The sequence below is a fragment of the Paramormyrops kingsleyae genome, chromosome 15 (assembly GCF_048594095.1).
Source record: "Paramormyrops kingsleyae isolate MSU_618 chromosome 15, PKINGS_0.4, whole genome shotgun sequence".
NCBI classification, from domain to species: domain Eukaryota; kingdom Metazoa; phylum Chordata; class Actinopteri; order Osteoglossiformes; family Mormyridae; genus Paramormyrops; species Paramormyrops kingsleyae.
The window spans coordinates 4,030,459-4,049,260 of NC_132811.1; the positions used below are offsets into that span (position 1 = coordinate 4,030,459).

At 48.6% G+C, this 18,802-nt stretch overlaps 1 protein-coding gene across 4 annotated transcripts in view; it reads left to right on the top strand.

The window, feature by feature from the left end:
• The window catches only part of adamts10 (ADAM metallopeptidase with thrombospondin type 1 motif, 10), a 47,243-nt gene that overhangs the window by 15,485 nt on the left and 12,956 nt on the right, over positions 1–18,802 (top strand). For all 4 annotated transcript variants that reach the window (XM_023843695.2, XM_023843693.2, XM_072699429.1 and 1 more), the window contains exons 4-17: positions 1,236–1,395; positions 2,026–2,228; positions 3,496–3,579; positions 4,642–4,787; positions 6,003–6,046; positions 6,556–6,661; positions 7,405–7,551; positions 7,958–8,099; positions 9,340–9,447; positions 10,262–10,407; positions 11,092–11,155; positions 12,277–12,379; positions 16,768–16,901; positions 18,163–18,286. In XM_023843695.2, the coding sequence (XP_023699463.2) occupies positions 1,236–1,395; positions 2,026–2,228; positions 3,496–3,579; positions 4,642–4,787; positions 6,003–6,046; positions 6,556–6,661; positions 7,405–7,551; positions 7,958–8,099; positions 9,340–9,447; positions 10,262–10,407; positions 11,092–11,155; positions 12,277–12,379; positions 16,768–16,901; positions 18,163–18,286 (1,711 nt within the window). The remainder of the gene's footprint in view (positions 1–1,235; positions 1,396–2,025; positions 2,229–3,495; positions 3,580–4,641; positions 4,788–6,002; positions 6,047–6,555; positions 6,662–7,404; positions 7,552–7,957; positions 8,100–9,339; positions 9,448–10,261; positions 10,408–11,091; positions 11,156–12,276; positions 12,380–16,767; positions 16,902–18,162; positions 18,287–18,802) is intronic.

Consider the following 18,802-nt stretch of genomic DNA (forward strand, 5'->3'; position numbering starts at 1 on the left):
CAGGCAGGGCTGAAAAAGTCTGATTTAACAGTTCGGTGTGCTATTTATGATTTATTTTCTTCTCCAAATGTCAGTGATTATTTTATAGGGATAATAAGACTTGAACTGTGACATCATTTATCAAAGTTCCCCCAGAACAAAGTCAAAAAGTGCTGGTCTTGGGAATAAATCTCCTAGGCTGAAATTAGTTCCACCCTGTACCGGAACACACCTATCGTCACGTTCGTTTGTTACCTCTATTCATTGGAAACCATCTTTTATCCAAAAAGATATACAGTTGAGAAAGCAGAGTCAGCCAGTCCCTGGAGCAATTGGAAGTTAAGGGCCTTGTTCAAGGGCCCGACGGTGACATCACCCTACTGACCATGGGATTTTAACTGGAGACTCTTCCACCATGGGCTCTAACCTACAGAGGCACACGCCCTATTAATCTGAAGTTTTATTAACAGGCAGGAAATATTACGCATGCTTCTCAGAATTAACGGTGTGTTTTGCTTGACACAGCAATGCGCTGAGTACTGTGCTTTGATTATCTGTTCATCCATGCCTACCTCTGAGCTTGGGCGTAATTAAAAATCCCCAGGAGACCTAACATCTGGGCACCGTCATGGATTTGTGAGTGTTACACAGCTGTGCAAAAGCACCGTCGATAAGAGTTTTACAAGAGAGCGCTATGAGTTAATTGGTCCCATTATGACATGTGCGTGCCCTCAACAGAGAATTAAACATGTGCACAAAAGCACAAATAAAAGACTGCAGATAATTACTTGTGGCCGGAGTGGCGTAATTTAATTCAGTGGGGAATTCATTGTGTTCAGGAGAGCATTACTAAATACATGATAGGATTATGCACACTTTAAACCGTGATGTCGAGCAACAGAACAGGGAAACAACACATGCTTTAAACCCATTGGCCTGTTCAGGGTCAGTGTGGAAAGGGTTGCATTATGATACTGAGGTACTTATGAAGTGATGCTGAGACACCGTAAGGGTCCCTTGAAGCCGTCCAGTGCTTTAGAGAGGCTGTGAAGAGAAGGTCCAGGTTTGTAGATGAGCATGCTTTGGAGACCCGTGATTGGATGGGTGTCGATAGGATGAAGGGTAAATAGACCAAGAACAGGCAGGTAAACAGCCACAGGAACTCCCAGTAATGGTATTATAACTGTAGTGGTATACTGTCATTTTGGTAATTATCACAGTGTCTGTGAAGCTGTGTTATGTCCTGACTTCTCCAGCAGGGGGTGATAGTGTCCGGGGACGAAGAGTTCTTCATTGAGCCGCTGACGCCAGCGGATAATCTGACCAGTGTGGAGGAGAGGGAGGGTCGCCCCCATGTGGTGTACAAAAGGTCTTCCCTACGACACCAGTATATGGACCAATCCTGTGGGGTCATAGGTAACATATGGCATGAATCTCGCTCTCAGTCATCCCCCCTCCCTCTATCCATCCATTTATCCCTCCATCATTCATCCATCCAATCTTCCAACTGTTTAACCTGTACCAGTCATGGGATGTCACTGTCAGTGACCACATGTTGAAAGTATACTCTTTGGGTTTTGTAATAAAATGTGCTCTTTTTTGAAAGTGTTCATTCACTTTCATAAATTTGTTCTGTGCTTGCTGGGAAATCTGTTAGCCCATTAAAATGTTGAATAAATAAACACAGCATTCAGGTATTTTTATTATGGGTATAAAAATGATTTCATGCCAATGTTACCACGGAGCCAGGGGTTACTCTGCTCAGATTTGCTGCTGAACCCTGTCCAGTTTCTGCAGTCCCTTAGCACTGAGAATTTAGCTTTAGCATGAGCGTGTTTTTTGAGCTCACAGACACAGACATCTTGTGCAGTGGTTCAGATTGATGTTTCAATCTGGCCTGGAGCAGATTCAGGCCAGGACCCCCACGGGGAACCCTAGAAGACTGCGGCTCGCTGAGTGAAGCATCACGCGGCAGAGTAAAGAGCCACGTGGCTAACCGGTCCATGCTGCGGCTCTCTCTGCTGACCTCACCCGCCCGCCTTTCAGATGAGAAGCCTGGCAAGGGCCCAGGATGGTGGCAGCGGCCTCTGAAACCTTCCCCCAACCAGATGGGCCGCGGACAACTGCCGCTGAAACGCTCGGTGAGCCGCGAGCGCTACGTGGAGACTCTGGTGGTGGCTGACAAGATGATGGTGGGCTACCACGGCCGACGCGACATGGAGCAGTACATTCTCGCCGTCATGAATATTGTAAGTTTCTCATCGCGTCACAACGGTCGTTTCTGGAAGAATTAACTTGTGGAGGACATTTGTGAAGGCCAAGAAATGTTTTTTTTTAACACACCTGAAAGGCATTGATGCAGTCTATTGCCTGGATAGATAGGGGGACACGCTAATCCCGACCTTGGTACCACCGGAGTCGTGAGAGGTCTCGTCTGTAGCGTTTTAGACGATGGTGCCACTGAATGACGCAGTCATCCAACCCCGCTCAGATGGCTCTATATCTGCCCCAAGAAAACTGTTTAACTTTGCTCTCTGCCTCAACCCTGGTTGATGTGCATGGCTGCCTTGTTTGAACAGTTTGGGGAACTTTGGGCTTATATGTATACAGACGCTCCTCTACTTATGAACGAGATACGTTCCAAACGGCCGTTCGTAACTTGAAATGTTAGTAAGTTGTTATTCAACATCATTTTAAGGGTATACGCAGGGATTGACGTAACTGGTACGCAAGTATACGCATTCACCTTTAAAAACAATACATGCGGAAATCGATTGTTGTAACAGCGTGAATGCATATGTGCATTTCCGCTGATATCACAAGAAATTACCATGCATTTGAACCTCTATACTGCAAATGAAGTATGAATTAGCATATAAAGGTTAAATCCTTTCTTGTGATATTGGCGCAAATGCATATAAAATACGTACGCATTCACGATTGCAGCACGTATCGCTTTTAAAGGTGAATGCGTACTTGCGTACCAGTTGTCAATCCCTGGGTATGCGCAAGTCCAAAGAACCGGGATGCTGGGAGTACACAAGCTACGCTGCGGGAGTAGCGGCCAGAAGTCGTACTGGGCGGAATTGGCGCACAGAACAAAATCTGATGTTGCGGACAGGAAACGGGAGCCCAACAAACACAATTTGGACTTACAGTCCTTTTCGTTCGTATGTCTGAAAGTTCGCAAATTGAAAGTTCGTAAGTAGAGGAGCGTCTGTACTTTAGTTTGATTGTTAGACCAATTATGCAAAAAAATATTCTCTTCGCATAAGAGACCAAGTCTCCGGCTGGACATTTCTGCAACATACTGTTTCGCTCTTGAGTTGAAGTGGCGCCGCCCTTCTGGAATGTTTTCTTGCTCCAGCAAGTGCCCCAGTTGTCTTTTAGCCTGAGAACTAGCGGGAAGTGCCCTTCAGAAAGGTGCGGCTAATGGTTGTTGTTGTGAAGCCCCGTTGAGTGTCAGAGCTCCTCTCGTTTTTAAGACTGGTCTTTTCTTGCTTCCTTGGAGGTCAGGTTGCCAAACTGTTCCAGGATTCTAGCCTGGGGAATGCAGTGAATATCGTAGTGACCCGCCTCATCCTGCTCACCGAGGACCAGGTACGTGGCCCGGCGTGACACCGTGTTACCGCGGCACGTGCTCACGCCTTTGTCGGCTGCCACGCGGTGGTGTTTACGATGCCAGACGCCGCCACGGACATCCACTGTGCGTGGTGCCCGGATACAGCCGCAACTCTGCCTCAATGAGCCCCTTGTTAGTGAGGCCGTTAGCCCGAGTGTCTCTCCTTGCCCCCAATTGCCTGCAGAGGTACGCCTCGTGTGCCTGGCCATTTGCACTGGTGGATTCTGGGTCACTGCCACCCGGCCAGTCATGACTGCTCCCGTTGTTACCGGCTACCATTCAGGCCCCAGCTGTGACGCACATTTGGACGCTGCCACTTTTGACGTAAAAAAAAAAAAATGTCATGTTTCAGGAGACTGTAGGGTACTGTTCCCTTCAACCTGCCGTCTGAGTAATTGAAGTCAGCCTCAATTCATCAGCTCGGTATCCCAGAGCCATTGTAGAAGAAGTTTACGGACTTGTTTACATGTGTATGCAAAAACACCACAGTCAAACAGTGCAGGTCCCGGTCCAGCCCAGCCCAGTGGAGCCAGATGGGGGGATGGAGGAGCCTCTGTGCAGACCGCTGGCCCCAAAGACGGGGGCATTGTGGGATGGGATAATAACAACTTATGTCTCTGTGTGCATTCCTGTGTTATGAGTATAACCCAGCAGGCCAGGAAAATATTCTGATCTCACTGCCAGTGTAGGGGATGGCAGTGGGTGCTACTCCTAGATCCAGGCCAGAAAGTGTGGTCACAGCACTGCATATAAGCAGCCAAAAGAAGAAACAGGGGCGTGGCCTGGGATAGAGGATGCCACGTAGGGGTGGTGGGTTGTTCTGGAGTTTTTTTGCTTGTGGGAGACTAATTGTCCCCTATGGAGACTGTGGGTTATCACATGATCAGATGGGTTCTTCACTGGAAAGAAATTGAGCGATCATTGTTTCAAAATGGCTGTCCCTTACGTCCAGATTTCCAGGGTTATGGAAATGTTTCCTGAGGGAGGGTTTTGTCGATACGGTGGTGATGCAGTCTTTACTCCCTGTCTTCTCATGTTAGCCCAATCTGGAGATTAACCACCACGCAGGAAAGTCCTTGGACAGTTTCTGCAAGTGGCAGAAGTCCATAACCAACCGCAAAGGCAACGGCAACGCCATCCCCGACAACGGGATCGCGCACCACGACACCGCAGTGCTCATCACAAGGTCAGTCCCACATGTCTATGTGTGTCTGTGACACTGCGTGTGACTGTGACTGTGTCTCTCACTCACAGCACAGTCACTGTGTCTGCTGGATGTTGGCTGTGCACTTCCAGTGCCGTGAATCTCGCTGCATTTCGCTGACACATTCCATCATTCACTTGCGGTGTGGCTGTCGTGCAAGGTCACATGACCCACCTCTTCGAGCACCCTGCTGTTCCTCCCCACTCTGACTTTCACTGGGTGTGCGAAGCTGCACCTCTCCGCCGGGTCTTGCCACAGTTTCGAAGTCTGGTTCGCTGTGCTCCAGTGCACATCTGGATAGCGAGAAGAATGCAGGACTCGCACAGCTGCCTGGCGTCCGGCGGCCCTGAGTGCGTTCCGAGGAGTGAGGCGCACCTTCGTCGTGCCGCGGTTTCCGTGACGGTGGAAAAATCCAGCAACGGCGGCAGCGCCTGAGAGTGCTGACTGAGTTACGTCTCCGTGTTTAGTGACAGTTTTGTTTTTATTAAGCACATCTTAAAATGGTCTGAAAAGCCTGTCGGAATCCCCAGAGTGACCTTGGCTCGTCTCGACGGGGGTCCGTCTGCTAGGAGCCCTCAGCTACCTGCCGCCTCAGTGACTCCCGGCGCTGGGCCTGCAGGGGGCGCTAGCCTACGTCAGGAGATCTGTCGACCAGTTTTCCTTGGTGGCGCCCTGCAGGCAGATAGGGGCAGGCAGTGGGGTATAAACTGTGATGTGGGCCAAGCGGAAGACAAAGAAAAGAAACATCAAATGGAAGAAAAGCAGTAGTGTGGCAGGCATAGGCTGTGCAGGCAGTGAGACGCACTGTAGAGAGAATGGAAGGTGTTTATCGACCCACTTGGAAAAAGACCCCAAACATCTCTGCTGTGGTCGCCCCACTTTTCCTGCAATTGTTCAGACTTGTTAACCCATTGCAATGAACTGGATGGGCCCAGAATCTGCATGTGTTTCACTTGTGGAAGTCGAATGAAAAACTAATTTCTTTACTCCTCCATCTTTATTAAGCTGAGTTCCAAAAGTTTCTCTGTTACTGTCTTTCATCCTGCACTGGGAGGGGATTTAGGATGATTAAGCAGGCTGAAGTTTGGGGACGGACTCTAGGGCCGGAACATCAGCAGGAGAGCCTGCATCCCTGTGTGTCTTACCTGCATTGTATATTTTTACAAACAGATCAGTTTATTTCGCTTTTCCTTCCAGGTACGACATCTGTATCTACAAGAACAAGCCATGTGGAACCCTAGGTACGAGCCACGGTGAATAACAGCTCTGCCTGGGGAACAAGGCAGCTCACACTCACCTCGTATACAAAGGCACTGTGTCGTGGCATGAAACTATATATAACTTAGATCCTGGGAAGGGCAGCAGCCCAGGAAGCGGGTGTGATTTGATTCGGCTCTGCGGGTTTCGGGGGCCCCGTCCAGCACTGGCCACCTTTCTGGTCTCAACCGCGTCTGAAAGTGACGGATAAAGATCTTTTCTTCATTATCCATTGGAAAGAGTTTTTGTTTGCTGGCAATTTAGCTAATATATACCAAAAAAATGTTTGAAGTTACAATGAAAGCATTAAAAAGTAAATAATGATTTTGTGCACACTGGTCACACTGAGGTGATATTTGTGTTACACGGCGTGCGTCTTTCCCTGTGTTAGAGTGTTTTGTGCGTAATAATCTTGTGAAAACACATGTGCGCACGTGTGACCGTAGTGGACCCTTTCTTCCCGCCATCCTGAGCCTGTTATTCCCGCCGCCAGGTCTGGCGCCCGTCGGAGGCATGTGTGAACCAGAGAGAAGCTGCAGCATAAACGAGGACATCGGCCTGGCCACCGCGTTCACCATCGCGCACGAGATCGGGCACACGTGAGCGCACTGTGGCAGCTGCCTTCACCTCACTCAACTTTAGGCCCTGTACACTTTCTCAGTATAATTCTGAGCTGACAGTTACCACTGTTGTCCTTTTTAATTGGACTTTGGTGTTTATATGTCAATTTAATTGAGTTGTCAGTATTTTGATGTATTTGCATTAACAGAGGTGGGTAGTTCAGGTCCAGCGAGTAAAAGTCCAGACCAAGTTTTTTTTTTCAACCAACCAGTCACAGTCACACAGCTGGTTGGTTGAAACTAAATCTTGGTCTAGACTTTTACTCGCTGGACCTGAACTACCCACCTGTGGGCATTACTGCGTATTAGAGGGTTATTAATGATAGAAAAGAGGGAGAAAAGAGAAGTTTTAGAGATAGAGCATAGTGAACACGAGCATGTCATGGAGGACTGGACTTGGGGGGGAAAGGGAGACACCAGTAAATATGGCAAAAAAAACCCAGAAAAGCAGGTAGCTTAGTTCAGTGTTTCCCAGTGGGGACCCGCAGACAGTCCATGTTTTTGCTCCCTACTGGGAGCTGGGACAGAGCAGAAACGTTGACTGCCTGTGGGTCTCCGAGGACTGGGTTGGGAATCACTGGGTTAACTTATTGTTTGGAACCAAAGGGTTACCAGATGATGCTCGTGATTTTCTTGTTGTAAGTCACACTTACACCAAGGAGCCGGCAGTGTGATTTGCTTTATCAGCAAAGCAAGGTGACCATGACGCCCCCCTCTGGCAGGTTTGGCATGAACCACGACGGCGTGGGCAACGCGTGTGGCGCCCGCAGCCAGGAGATGGCCAAGCTGATGGCTGCCCACATCACCATGAAGACCAACCCGTTTGTGTGGTCAGCCTGCAGCCGGGACTATATCACCAACTTCCTGGAGTAAGCCAGCTACCAGCATGATGACAACTGACACACCAGCAGTTTGGCGTGTCAGGAGAGCCTGGCTTTAGTGGTTGGCGGGGGGGGGGGTTATTCATGCTTTTGTAAATAAGTGAGAAAGGAGCGTGTCACTTTTTTGGTCTGTGTCAGTGTTGTTGGAATGCTTTTGGTTCCCTACAATTCCTACGATTTTGTGCCGTGTCCAAGCTGTTCCATATACGCCCCATGTTTCCTGTCCTTTTGTTGTGTCTATGCTGTTCATATTCCCTCAGGTTGCTGTTTCGTCTGTTTCTTTTCCCCGTACTGTCGTTCTTTTGGTCTGTGCTGCTGTTCTGTCCCCCATCCACCGGGCTATGTTCCTCTCGGTGTCCTGAACCCGCGCTCCTCCCTTTCTGACCCCCTGCAGCTCAGGTATGGGCTCCTGCCTGAACAACATGCCTCCCAAGCAGGAGTTTGTGTACCCCACCACGGCACCGGGCCAGGTGTACGACGCGGACGAGCAGTGCCGTTTCCAGTATGGGGTGAAGTCTCGCCAGTGTAAATACGGGGTACTCGCTTTTCCCTGGGCCCATGTCTGGCCTCGCTGCTCTGCCCCCCCACAGCTCCCGTTCTCATCCCTCCCTCTCTCTCTCTCTCCCTCTCTCTCTCCCTCCCTCTCTGACTGAAACGTCTCCAGCTCACAGTCATGCTCCACCTCAGCTGCCCTCATATCAATGCCGTCGACCCGTCAGAGTAACACTGCGGTCATTCAATAAGCATGTTCTTAAGGTTTATGCCTCTCAGACCTCATGGTCAAAGACCTCAGGGTGCTACATTTAGCAGATTACCTCGCTTATTTACTGCTTAGTCGCTGCCAAGTTATGTGCAATGTTGCACACCCTGGTGTATAATTTTACCCATTAATGCAGTAGGATAAGTTAGGGTTATTGAAGGGTCAGGTTTAGCATGTGGCCAAAAGTATGTGGACACCATCTTGTCCAACATCTCATTCTGAAACCAAGGGTATTCATATGAAGGTGGTTAGCCCTTATCTGCTATAACAGCCTGTACTCTTCTGGGAAGGCTTTCCATGAACTGCTGGAACATTGTTGATGGGATCTGCTACCATCCAGGTTGGGTATTGATGCTGGGTGATCAGGTCCCCTTCTGTCAGTTTGTGTGACCCACCACTTTGCAGCTGAATTTGCTCCCAGTGTTTCCACTTCACAGTCACCTCATTTGCGGTTGAACCTGGCAGCTGTAACAGAGCAGAAATTTGGCAAACCGACTTATTGGAAAGGTGGCGTCCTGTCATGGGGCCAAGCTGGAAGGCACCTTCTCTGTACAAACACTCAATCCGCTGCTAGCGTTTGTTGCTGGATGCTAAATTATACACCTGTGTTAGTTGTGGGTGTGTCTAATTAGCTGCTTAATTAGCTAATTCCTCTAATTGATAGGGATGTCCACATACTTTTGACTGCATAGTGTACCTTTATAAAGGTTGAACAGTGAGGATCTCAAACTCATAGTGGTTCAGAGGTCCAACCTATTGTCCTCCCAAGGATAATTAAGCTACACTGGTAGCTACACCCAGTATTTCTGGTGTGGGAACACACCCGGGTCCCCTTTGGCATTTCATTATACGGCATTTAACCTTCAAGCACTGTACTTAAGCACCAGAGCGTGTAGCTAACATAGGAGAAAGCAGAGCAGTGGCGTCTTTTGCCGTATTATCTTTATGCACCGTCACCTCCTCGGCTCGGAGGCCTCACGGGGGCGGCACTGATGCGTGTCCGCCGTGTTTCGCAGGAAGTCTGCAGCGAGCTGTGGTGCATGAGCAAGAGCAACCACTGCATCACCAGCAGCATCCCCGCCGCAGAAGGAACCATCTGCCAGACCAACACTATCGAGAAGGGAGTAAGTACTGGGCTAGAGCATTCTCCCCAGGAAAGAGGGAACGGTAACGTTGGTGGGGAGTTCTCCCGTGAAGGAAATGAGAAACGATTTGTGGGGGGAGGGCTTTGGTTTCTGTTACATGCTGATATCGAGTGCTGGGGGAGTGTAGGGCTGAAATCAGCACTCTCAGAGTTAAATGAACATCCACTGTTAAAAATGCACTTCCCGTCTGACCTCCTGCTCCCCCCGATGTGTTTTGGATCGGGCCAAACGTAATTGATTACAGGGCAGCCACCTTCAACTCGCTGTCTTTGTTTTCTGAGGAAACCGCGCAGTGCACACTCCAGTGACGGGCTTCAAGGGCCAGCGAAGGTCATGTACCTCATATGAACACACCTTGCTGTGGACTATCTTCAGCAGATATTGAATTGAACTGGAACTTTATTTGTCATTTGCAGAGGTATAGAAGTTCAAAGGCACTGAAATTTTTGCACGGTTCCCTCAATCAAGGTTTAAAAAGAAATACAAGACTATGAAGTATAGAAATATGCATTTAGGTTTTTACTATAACATTAATGAAATAGATGAAAAGATAAGCGAAGTGCTTGAGTGAGAGACACATGTCATACCGTGTAGGCAGCTGGGGTGTGATGTGCGGACCATGGACTTTTTTTTAATTGCTGAACATCAGCATTTCACACCGTTAGCGCGCTTGTTCACTCCCCCATCCCGGGGCCATGGTGATGACCCACATTGTCCCAGAATTCCGTTCCCAGAACGGGCCTCGCTCTTCCCCCTTCCGTCTCTCAGCCCACTGCCCATCCTTCGTCCCCAGTGGTGCTACAAGCGGGTGTGCGTGGCATTCGGCACCCGGCCCGAGGGCGTGGACGGGGGATGGGGCCTCTGGTCACCGTGGGAGGAGTGCAGCCGCACCTGCGGGGGAGGTGTGTCCTCCTCCACCCGGCACTGCGACAGCCCAAGGTAGGCAATGGAAAGTGGAAGGGTATGCCGAGCCGTTTCCACGGTAGCCGGCCTGGCTAACGGTCCCCTGATCTGGCCGCAGCGTGCGGGACAGAAGGCCAGGTGACTTTCTGGCCTGAATTTGGATGATTGGTGGACGTCAGAGTTTGTTTTGTTTTTTATTGACCCCGGAGTTAGATTCTTAGGTGTTCAATGCCTCTGGTTTTTGTGTAGAGTGGCAGTTTTGTGAACAGGACGCCAGTTCCTCAAGACGTTTTGAAACTCCTGTTTTAAGTCCGGAGCGTCTTTGTGCCGAGGTCCCTTTAAGGTCGGAGCAAGGCACTGTCCTCAGGAGCCCTCCGCCGTCCACGCACGTGTCGAGCCGCTCCGCTGGAAGCGTGTGCAATGTTCCGACTGGGAAATGCTGCTCTCTTGGCTCCTAAAGTTTCTGCCCCGACTGCCAGCAGAATTCCTAATAATAACGCTATGGGATGTATATTTCACAATCAGGGTATAAAACATTTGAGCAGACTGCCCCATTTACTGTATCTGTCTGGGAGCCACTAGGATCGATTCAGCGTGTCAGTCACTGAAGAGACTGGAAAATAGGTTGCGATTCCAAACTGTGGCTTAGATGGACGGACGTGTGATTAACAATGAATGCAAATCATCCTCAGATGTCATGTGTCTTTGGTTTCTTTTCAGGCCAACGATCGGTGGGAAGTATTGTCTGGGAGAGAGGAAGCGATTTAGATCCTGCAATATCGATGTGAGTGGCGCTTACTGTAGGTGCGCGTGTGCCTTGGCCGTTTCGAAACATGCGGCGTCTCGTTGCATTTCAGCTGCTGCATTTCACGCTGCGACTGCAGCACCGTTGATCTCAAGGTCATTTTGCAAGACTGGCCAAATTGGTGGGCCGAGAAGGCCTTGGAGAATTTAGCAAGTCAGGAGAGAATCTATCCCTATTTATGCATCGCTGTGTATGTATACATGCATATATGCTATATACAGACAGACAGGTAGGTGGGTAGGTTGGTCGGATGGATGGATGGATGGATGGATGGATGGATGGGTAGGCAGATAGATAGATACATATGTGAGTACAATTATTTCTTGTATTTTTGTAAAACTATACATCCATATGACCTCCCCCCGCTACAATTCATGATCAGCTGGTTCAGAAAAAGGGGCAATATGAAGGAATGAAGGCAATTTTTCCTACGGCGCACAGTGTCTGTGTGAGTGGTGTGACCAACCCCCCTAAATAAAGAGCAGCAGTGCTGGTACCCAGGCCAGGGGTGTAAGCCGTAGCGAGCGCAGTAACCCTGCTGCAGGCCGGGGCTGCGACTCGCTGCTGTCTGACAGGATTTTTCCTAATAGCAGTCCAGAAGAGATCACTCAGCACCCTTAAGGAGTCGGTGACCGGTCGGCTTTTACGCCAGACATCTCCAGCTGATGCTTCTGGAGTCTCTCAGGGAAACGGCCTGAGGTGCATCACATTTCCTCAGGATCGCTGTGTCCTGCTGGACTCGTCGTAACAGGTGCCAGCGTCAGAACACGCGGCCTAAACCTGCGCTGGGCTTTTTCCAGCCCCTCAGCCACCACAGCCTCCATCAAAGGGCTAATTCTTCCTTAAGCCCAGCTCCTTTTCTTAGGTCCTGTTAAGCTGAAAGGTCACCCCACTCTTAACTCCTAACTTCCACCTGTTGCTGTAGTTTAGGTTTCAGAGCAAAAATAATACAAACTGGAGACTGATTAAGGTCATAAGAAATTTAAGTTCTTTACCATAGATAGGTTTCCGTGGTTGTGTAGGTGGCCATGGATGTAGTAGCAGGCTGATCAGGCCTAACTATCAGTGTCTCTCTCTCTCTCTCTCTCTCTCTGCCTCAGGAGTGTCCTGTCGGCTCTCAGGACTTCCGGCAAATTCAATGTTCCGACTTTGATAACGTGCCGTTCCGAGGCAAATTCTACACCTGGAAACCGTATAGAGGAGGTTAGTACCAGGACCATGTGGGGCACCTTATGGTAGGTTTTTGTATGTAAGGGATACTCTGCTAACGCTATATGTTGCTGATGCCCATGAACCGGCCAGTGTGGGGTCCATTCCGCTCTTTGCCAGGTGACTGAGAAGTGGCCACACCCTCCCCCAGCTTCCTGGGCTATAGTGTCATTGTAATGTGGCTGCAGATGCACCACCTGCCACTGCAGAGCACAGCGTCTGGCTGCGTCGGGGCACGGGGCCCAGATGAGGGCCAGAAAGGGGGAGCTGCCGATACCCTCCAGTCTGGCTCCCATATGTTCGCCCTGGAAAGCCCTCTCCCAGAATCCCGAGCTAGAATTCCTTGCGCCTGATGAGCACCGAGCTGGACGCAAAAGATAAATACTTTCGACGACATAACTGCCTTTCATCTGTGAGTCCAATAACATAATGGCTTACAGAGAGGCCCTTTCCGGCTGCAGACAACAAGTGCTCCTTTCATCCAGTCAGCTGATTTTACAATGAAAATCCCGAGCAGCTGTTAAAATATGAACGCTGCCATAGCCTGCACCACATTCACAGACCTGCTCGTACATCTCCAGCCGCACTTCTGTCCTGTCCGTCTACTGTTTCTCCGTCTATCTGCAGCTTTTCCCCCCCTCTCTGCATTTTTGTTTATTCTATCCCTCCATTTTCTTTCCAGTAGTACCACAATTTCTCCTCCCTTCGCTCTTCCTCGCACTCAATGTCTCTCTTACCCCTCCGCGCTCATACGCGTTTGCCAGTCAGCCAAAGAGGTTCGTGAAAGAAGCTTGCAGAGGTTCTTACAGCCATATTTTTTTTTTCGGATCCATTCACGTCGTTGCAGTCTGTCCAATAAAACCGGCGAGCCAACCGTTCTTTATCGCCTCCTCATGCTAGCACGAAGCCGTTGCCTATTGGCCACGCCCCCTTGGCTGTAGCTGGCGACTTGTAAACCACATCGCAGACCGAGATGAAGCGAGATAACGCAAAGGGCTCCCGTGCTCCTTGATTTCGCATTTCTGCTGGCGCGCATTGACATGTGCAGACGCTCAAACGCTTGTTGCGCTCTGCAGCTGGAGCAGAGCAGAATAGCACAGGAATCATGGTTTTCCCGCTATTCCCTGAAAGGCCTCATAGTTCCTCTGTTTGGGATCCTGGAATTTTCACACCACATGAAGCGGAAAACGTGTCGGCTTCTGTACAAAACTACGACTGCTGGTGAGAAACGAAACAAACAAACAAGGTTCTCCTTGAGGTCCTGTAGTCTAGAGGAAGCCCCAGCAGTAAGCGGGAAGCCATTTTAGATTTTTTGGTGTGAAGTGGGGGGGGGTCACCAGCAGGAACGCTGAGACAGTAAGTGCAAATAAACTCTGATTGTCATCTGCAGTACAGCGCTCCGACCGGAAAGCAGTTTAGGACGGATTATTGCTCTTTTTTTGTGCCAGATTCACATGACTGGTGTCAAGCCAGACACAGGCGGGGAATCTGGGTCAATTATGGAGTCAGAGAGACGATAAGGGAGATGTGAGCGCAGGAGGGAGGAACTGCAGGCCCTCAGCTGTCTGCCTCGCTTTGAAATCACGTTCCGGGCCAGCATGAGACACGGTGGGAAGGGGAGGTGTGAAGGAGCCCCGGGGGAATGGGCACTCGCCACTCAGCGGAGCGTGCATGTGGCTTCAAGGGGGGGTGGGGGCTGTACAGGCGCAAGTGGGCTTCGCCATCCTCGCATTCTCTCCCTGTCCCTCATATGCCCCATGGGATTATCCCACATTCCTAGGAATTTTTTAAAAATTCACCACTCTTGATATCTCTTCCTAAAAAAGGGGTTTTTACTGTAACTATTCAGGAAGTGTAAAACCTCTTAAGAGGAGAGATGCAGGGTGGGTCAGGCATCAGAGAGCAGATTGTATGTGCCGACACGTGTGTCAGTGTGTGTGTGTGTGTTTGGGAAGCAGAGGGAGAGTGATATAATCACCTTCAGCTGGCCTCGGTCCCAGTGTTCTCCCCTTTTGGACCCTCTGTCTGTCTCTCCCCCTCTCGTCCCTCTCTCTCCCTCTTCCTCTCACTCTCTCTCCCTTCCTCTCCCTCTCTCTGTCTCTACCTTGGCACCACCGTCCTCAGCAGCTGTGGAAGAGCAAACTGACGACGTTTCACAGAAAGACTCGCAAAGCCATTAAAATGCTGTGTGCGGCCATCAGATGCATTTTCGATCTCCATGGCGCGAGCACATAATCGAAGGAAACATTTTATATAATTGACTTGTTTTGTCTTCCCTCTGAGAAATCCAAAGCATATGTATGTGCCACTGTGTAACGGGAAAATGGAAAGTGGCAGCAATTAGTTTTTTTGCCATTAGTAAGTTACGTAGCGTTGTAAACTCAGCAAAGTGGAACAATGCTGAGTGACTGTGGCTGAATGTAATTACAGTGAATGCTTAGAATCCAGTGCAGGTAGTACGACCCCATTTCCAAAACAGCGTGAAAAATGCTAATAAAAAGAAAGACCTTGGTGATTGGTGAGTTCAATTTTACCCATGAGAACAAAGCCGTATGTATGAAGCTTGAACCACTCAGCTTAATTTATTTTTATAAATGTACAGTCTTACTAAATGTGATGCCTACAACACGTTCCAAAACAACTGGGAAAGGGGTGTGTTTACCACTGGGATATTTAAAAAAAACCTGTTTGGAGCATTCTGCAGGTGACAAGATGAACAGAGAACAGGTGATGCTATCCTGATTAGGCTTAAAATGAGCATCCATAAAAGGATATTCCCAGGAGTACTTTGGTAAAATGTTGTTGATAAACACAGCTCATTGCAGCATCCACGGATGCAAGTGAAGAGTCTAACCCAAAGCAGAAGCCATACATGAGCAACATCCAGAAATGTCGACTTCTTCAGGCTCAAGCTCATCTGAGATGGACTGCTGCAAAGTGGAAACGTGAACTGCAATCTGACGAGTTCACCTTTCAACTTATTTTTGGGGAAAATGGATGTTATGTTCTCCGGGCAAAAGAGAAAAATGATTATAGCAATGCGATGATCAAAATCCAGTGTTTTTCATGGTGTCGGGGTGTGTTACTGCCTACGACAAGGGAACCTTGAAGGCTTCTCTGAAAGCATCATAGCGCTGAAGGGCACGTTTTGGAGCCACGTGTGCTGCCATCTAGAGGCCATCTTTTCCAGGGGTGCCCTTACGTTTTTCAGCAAGACCATGTCTAGCTACATTCTGTGTGCATTACAGTAGCATGTCTTCACAGATGGAGAGTCTGAGAGCTAAACTGGCCTGTCTGCAGTCCAGACCTGTCTCCCACACCTCCATGCAAATCGGTAACTTTGAATAAGCTCAGCATATTTTTGGACTGTGGGGGGCAACTGGAATGGTAGAGACTCTAACCATGGTACCAGTGGTGTGAGGCAACAGTGCTACCCACTGCACCATCATGCCGCTCCAGAGAAAAATCCTGCTTTCAAAAATATAACAATTAGTGTCCTTATTTCCCAGACAAAAGGGAAGGTGATATAACAGTGGTAACCATACTTCTGTCCCAACTGTTTTTGGAATGTGTTGCGGACAACACATTTAGAACTACATTCTATCAGAAACATGACATTGTAATTCCTGGACAGCCCCGTCATCCCCTCCCCTCATCTAATCCACAGTCCTCCCACAGCCCCAACCTCTATTATCTCTAACCCCCTGCATACTCTCTCCACCTCTACAAAAAGTCTTTATTAAGAACCCAGCTTTGTGTGATTTGACTCAGTGTAGTCAGAGTCTGTGACTTTCCTTTCATGTGCATTTCAGTGCAATTTGTCCCAAAATGTCCTGAGTTCCAGATCTTCACTCTGCGTCTGCCAAGTTTGAAAAAGATTCGTCAAATGCTTTTTGAGTTACTATGCTAACAAGATCTAGTGTCTGTGGCTGCCCTTCTCTTTGCTATTGCTGCGGGGTGCTGCTTCAGTTTTGCTGTGATTTGTCCCAAATTTTGAAAAGTTCCAGATCTTCACAATGGGTCTGCAAATATCCACCAAATACTTTTTGAGTTACTGCACTAATGAGAAAGTGTCTGTAGCAGTGACGGCAGACTAGTTCAAAAACCAGTCCGGGGAATACAATGAATGTATGTTTACAAAAATTAATGAAATTCATTAGTCCAAACTTTGCATATCATGTCTGTTTTCAATTTCACATGAGTAAAATAGAATACACTGATAATTGGTGTTGTTCAAATGTATGAACATACCCTAAGTGTGAAATACAGAGATATTCTGACATTTTAGATGTTATAGTAAGTTATAGTATAATGGGTGGAAGAGAGCTTTCGAAAGATGACACGATTTAAACCTCATCCTGTTTCCTCTCTCTTTTGCTCAGGTGGTGTAAAGTCCTGCTCACTGAACTGCCTGGCGGAGGGTTACAACTTCTACACAGAGCGTGCCCCAGCCGTGGTGGACGGAACACCTTGTCGCGATGACTCTCTGGATGTCTGTGTGAATGGGGAGTGCAAGGTATGACAGCGGTTGTCTGAAGACAGTCTGACCAATGTATTTCTGTCTGAATCAATTGCAGAACAAGTCCTGTGCACAAATGGTGTTTGCTTCTGCTCTGTCCATCCAAGTTACAGCCCCTCCGGGAAATGTTTCCTGTTACAGATTTTGCGTTTCAGTTTGCCATACTCACAGACTGTGGCTCTTAGTTGTACCCTGAGCTGTTGATGTGAGCGCATGAGCAGGACATGGTGAAATTAGGTACGAATACACAAAACCTTTCAGCGCAGAAAATCCAGGAGGAAAAGCCCCAGCAGCTGCTGTACAGTTTCTGTGCCATTGCATAGAACATAGCAGGTTTTCATTAGCAGCTTGAAGTCGCTCTCTGTTCTCCTTTGTTTTGTTTAGCATTTGTTTGATTGTTCTTGTTTCGCTCTTTCTGAGTGCGTGGGTGCGGGGGGAGCGGGGTTGCTTTGGGTTAAGTGGGAGTCGTGGCACCCTTCCAGGGGAACGAGTCTGTTTATCAACAGCGAGGCTGGGCTTGAGCTGAAGGAGAACTCAGTGACCCTCGCGTTGTGGGGCTCTTCCGTGGGCAGCTGTGCAAGATCGGGCTCGCTTTCCTCCGCATCTCCTCCCCCAGTCATTTCGTTCCTTTCACTCTCTCCTTTCCGTGCTTCTCTTCCTGCTCTCTGTGCCCTACGTTTGTTCCACAGCAGAGCAGCAGAAAACGAGGACTTGTTTTCCCTCACAGTGTGGTGTGCTTCCAGACACGGAGAGATTGATTAAGTTGGGAGGGCCATTTAAAAACATATGGCATCGTGCAGACTTACATAACACATGTCCCCAACATATCCACAGCACGTCCTGCACATGGTCTGCCTGCTACAAGTGTCTCTGCACTCATTATCAAACTAAAACGTATTTTCCTCTGTGGACCAGCTGGTAAACTCAGAAAACCGAAGCAGATTTAGCTGATGGTGAGAATTAATCGAGACTTAAAACTTCCTTAGATAATTCACAAGTCCTGTTAGGAAATGCAATAGTTTTATGACAGAATCAAGTTAAAAGGAGATTTTTTTTTTCTTTAGATGACACTGAATAAATATATTCTGACTGTCTAAAGTGTAGTCATAGCTTCACTCGTGAATAAAGACGATATGGTGAACAGTACAGGTGAGTGCATTCTGGTTTCTGTGCTTGTGCCTCTGTTGGAGCATTTCTTTTAAAAAATGCCAGTTCTGTTCCCTCTGACCCACAACCCTCATCCCAAAATGTCTGGCAGCATGTGGGCTGTGACCGGATCCTGGGCTCCGACACCAGAGAGGACCGGTGTCGGGTCTGTGGTGGCGACGGCAGCAGCTGTGAGGTCGTCGAGGGCATCTTCAATGACTCCTTGCCTGAAGGAGGTACTCGCCCTTTCAATGCCACGCCTGCTGTGCTCGTTTTGACCAACTCGGCATGTAAGCAGGGCAGTTCCACAGAAACGTACTGCTCTGTCTTGTTTGTCTCCACGTGTCTTTTCCATCCTCTTTTGGAATGTGGCTCCAGATCTTGTCAAATCTGTGAATCCATGCCAAGGCAAAAGTGACCTGGTCTTGCTGACACTGCCAGCGGCCCTCGGCTGCCATGAGGTGAAGATGCTGGTTTCCATGGTTTCCATGGCTACTAGTAGTAGGAGGTTCTCAGCTCAGCCTCAGTACTGCATTAACGGAACCTGTCCTGGGCACTAGTGACAGGGAACATCCCATTAAATATTGCAGTACTTATTTGTTTTTTGGGCCAGTAAAATATCTCTTTAAATTATGGAGAAATTGAAGCCAAAGCTGAAAATCTAAAATAACTGTGAGCATAAATATTTATAAAAATTTTGGCCCATGGCGAATTTTACTGAGCCAAGTCACACACCAGTAAACAGTCAGTTT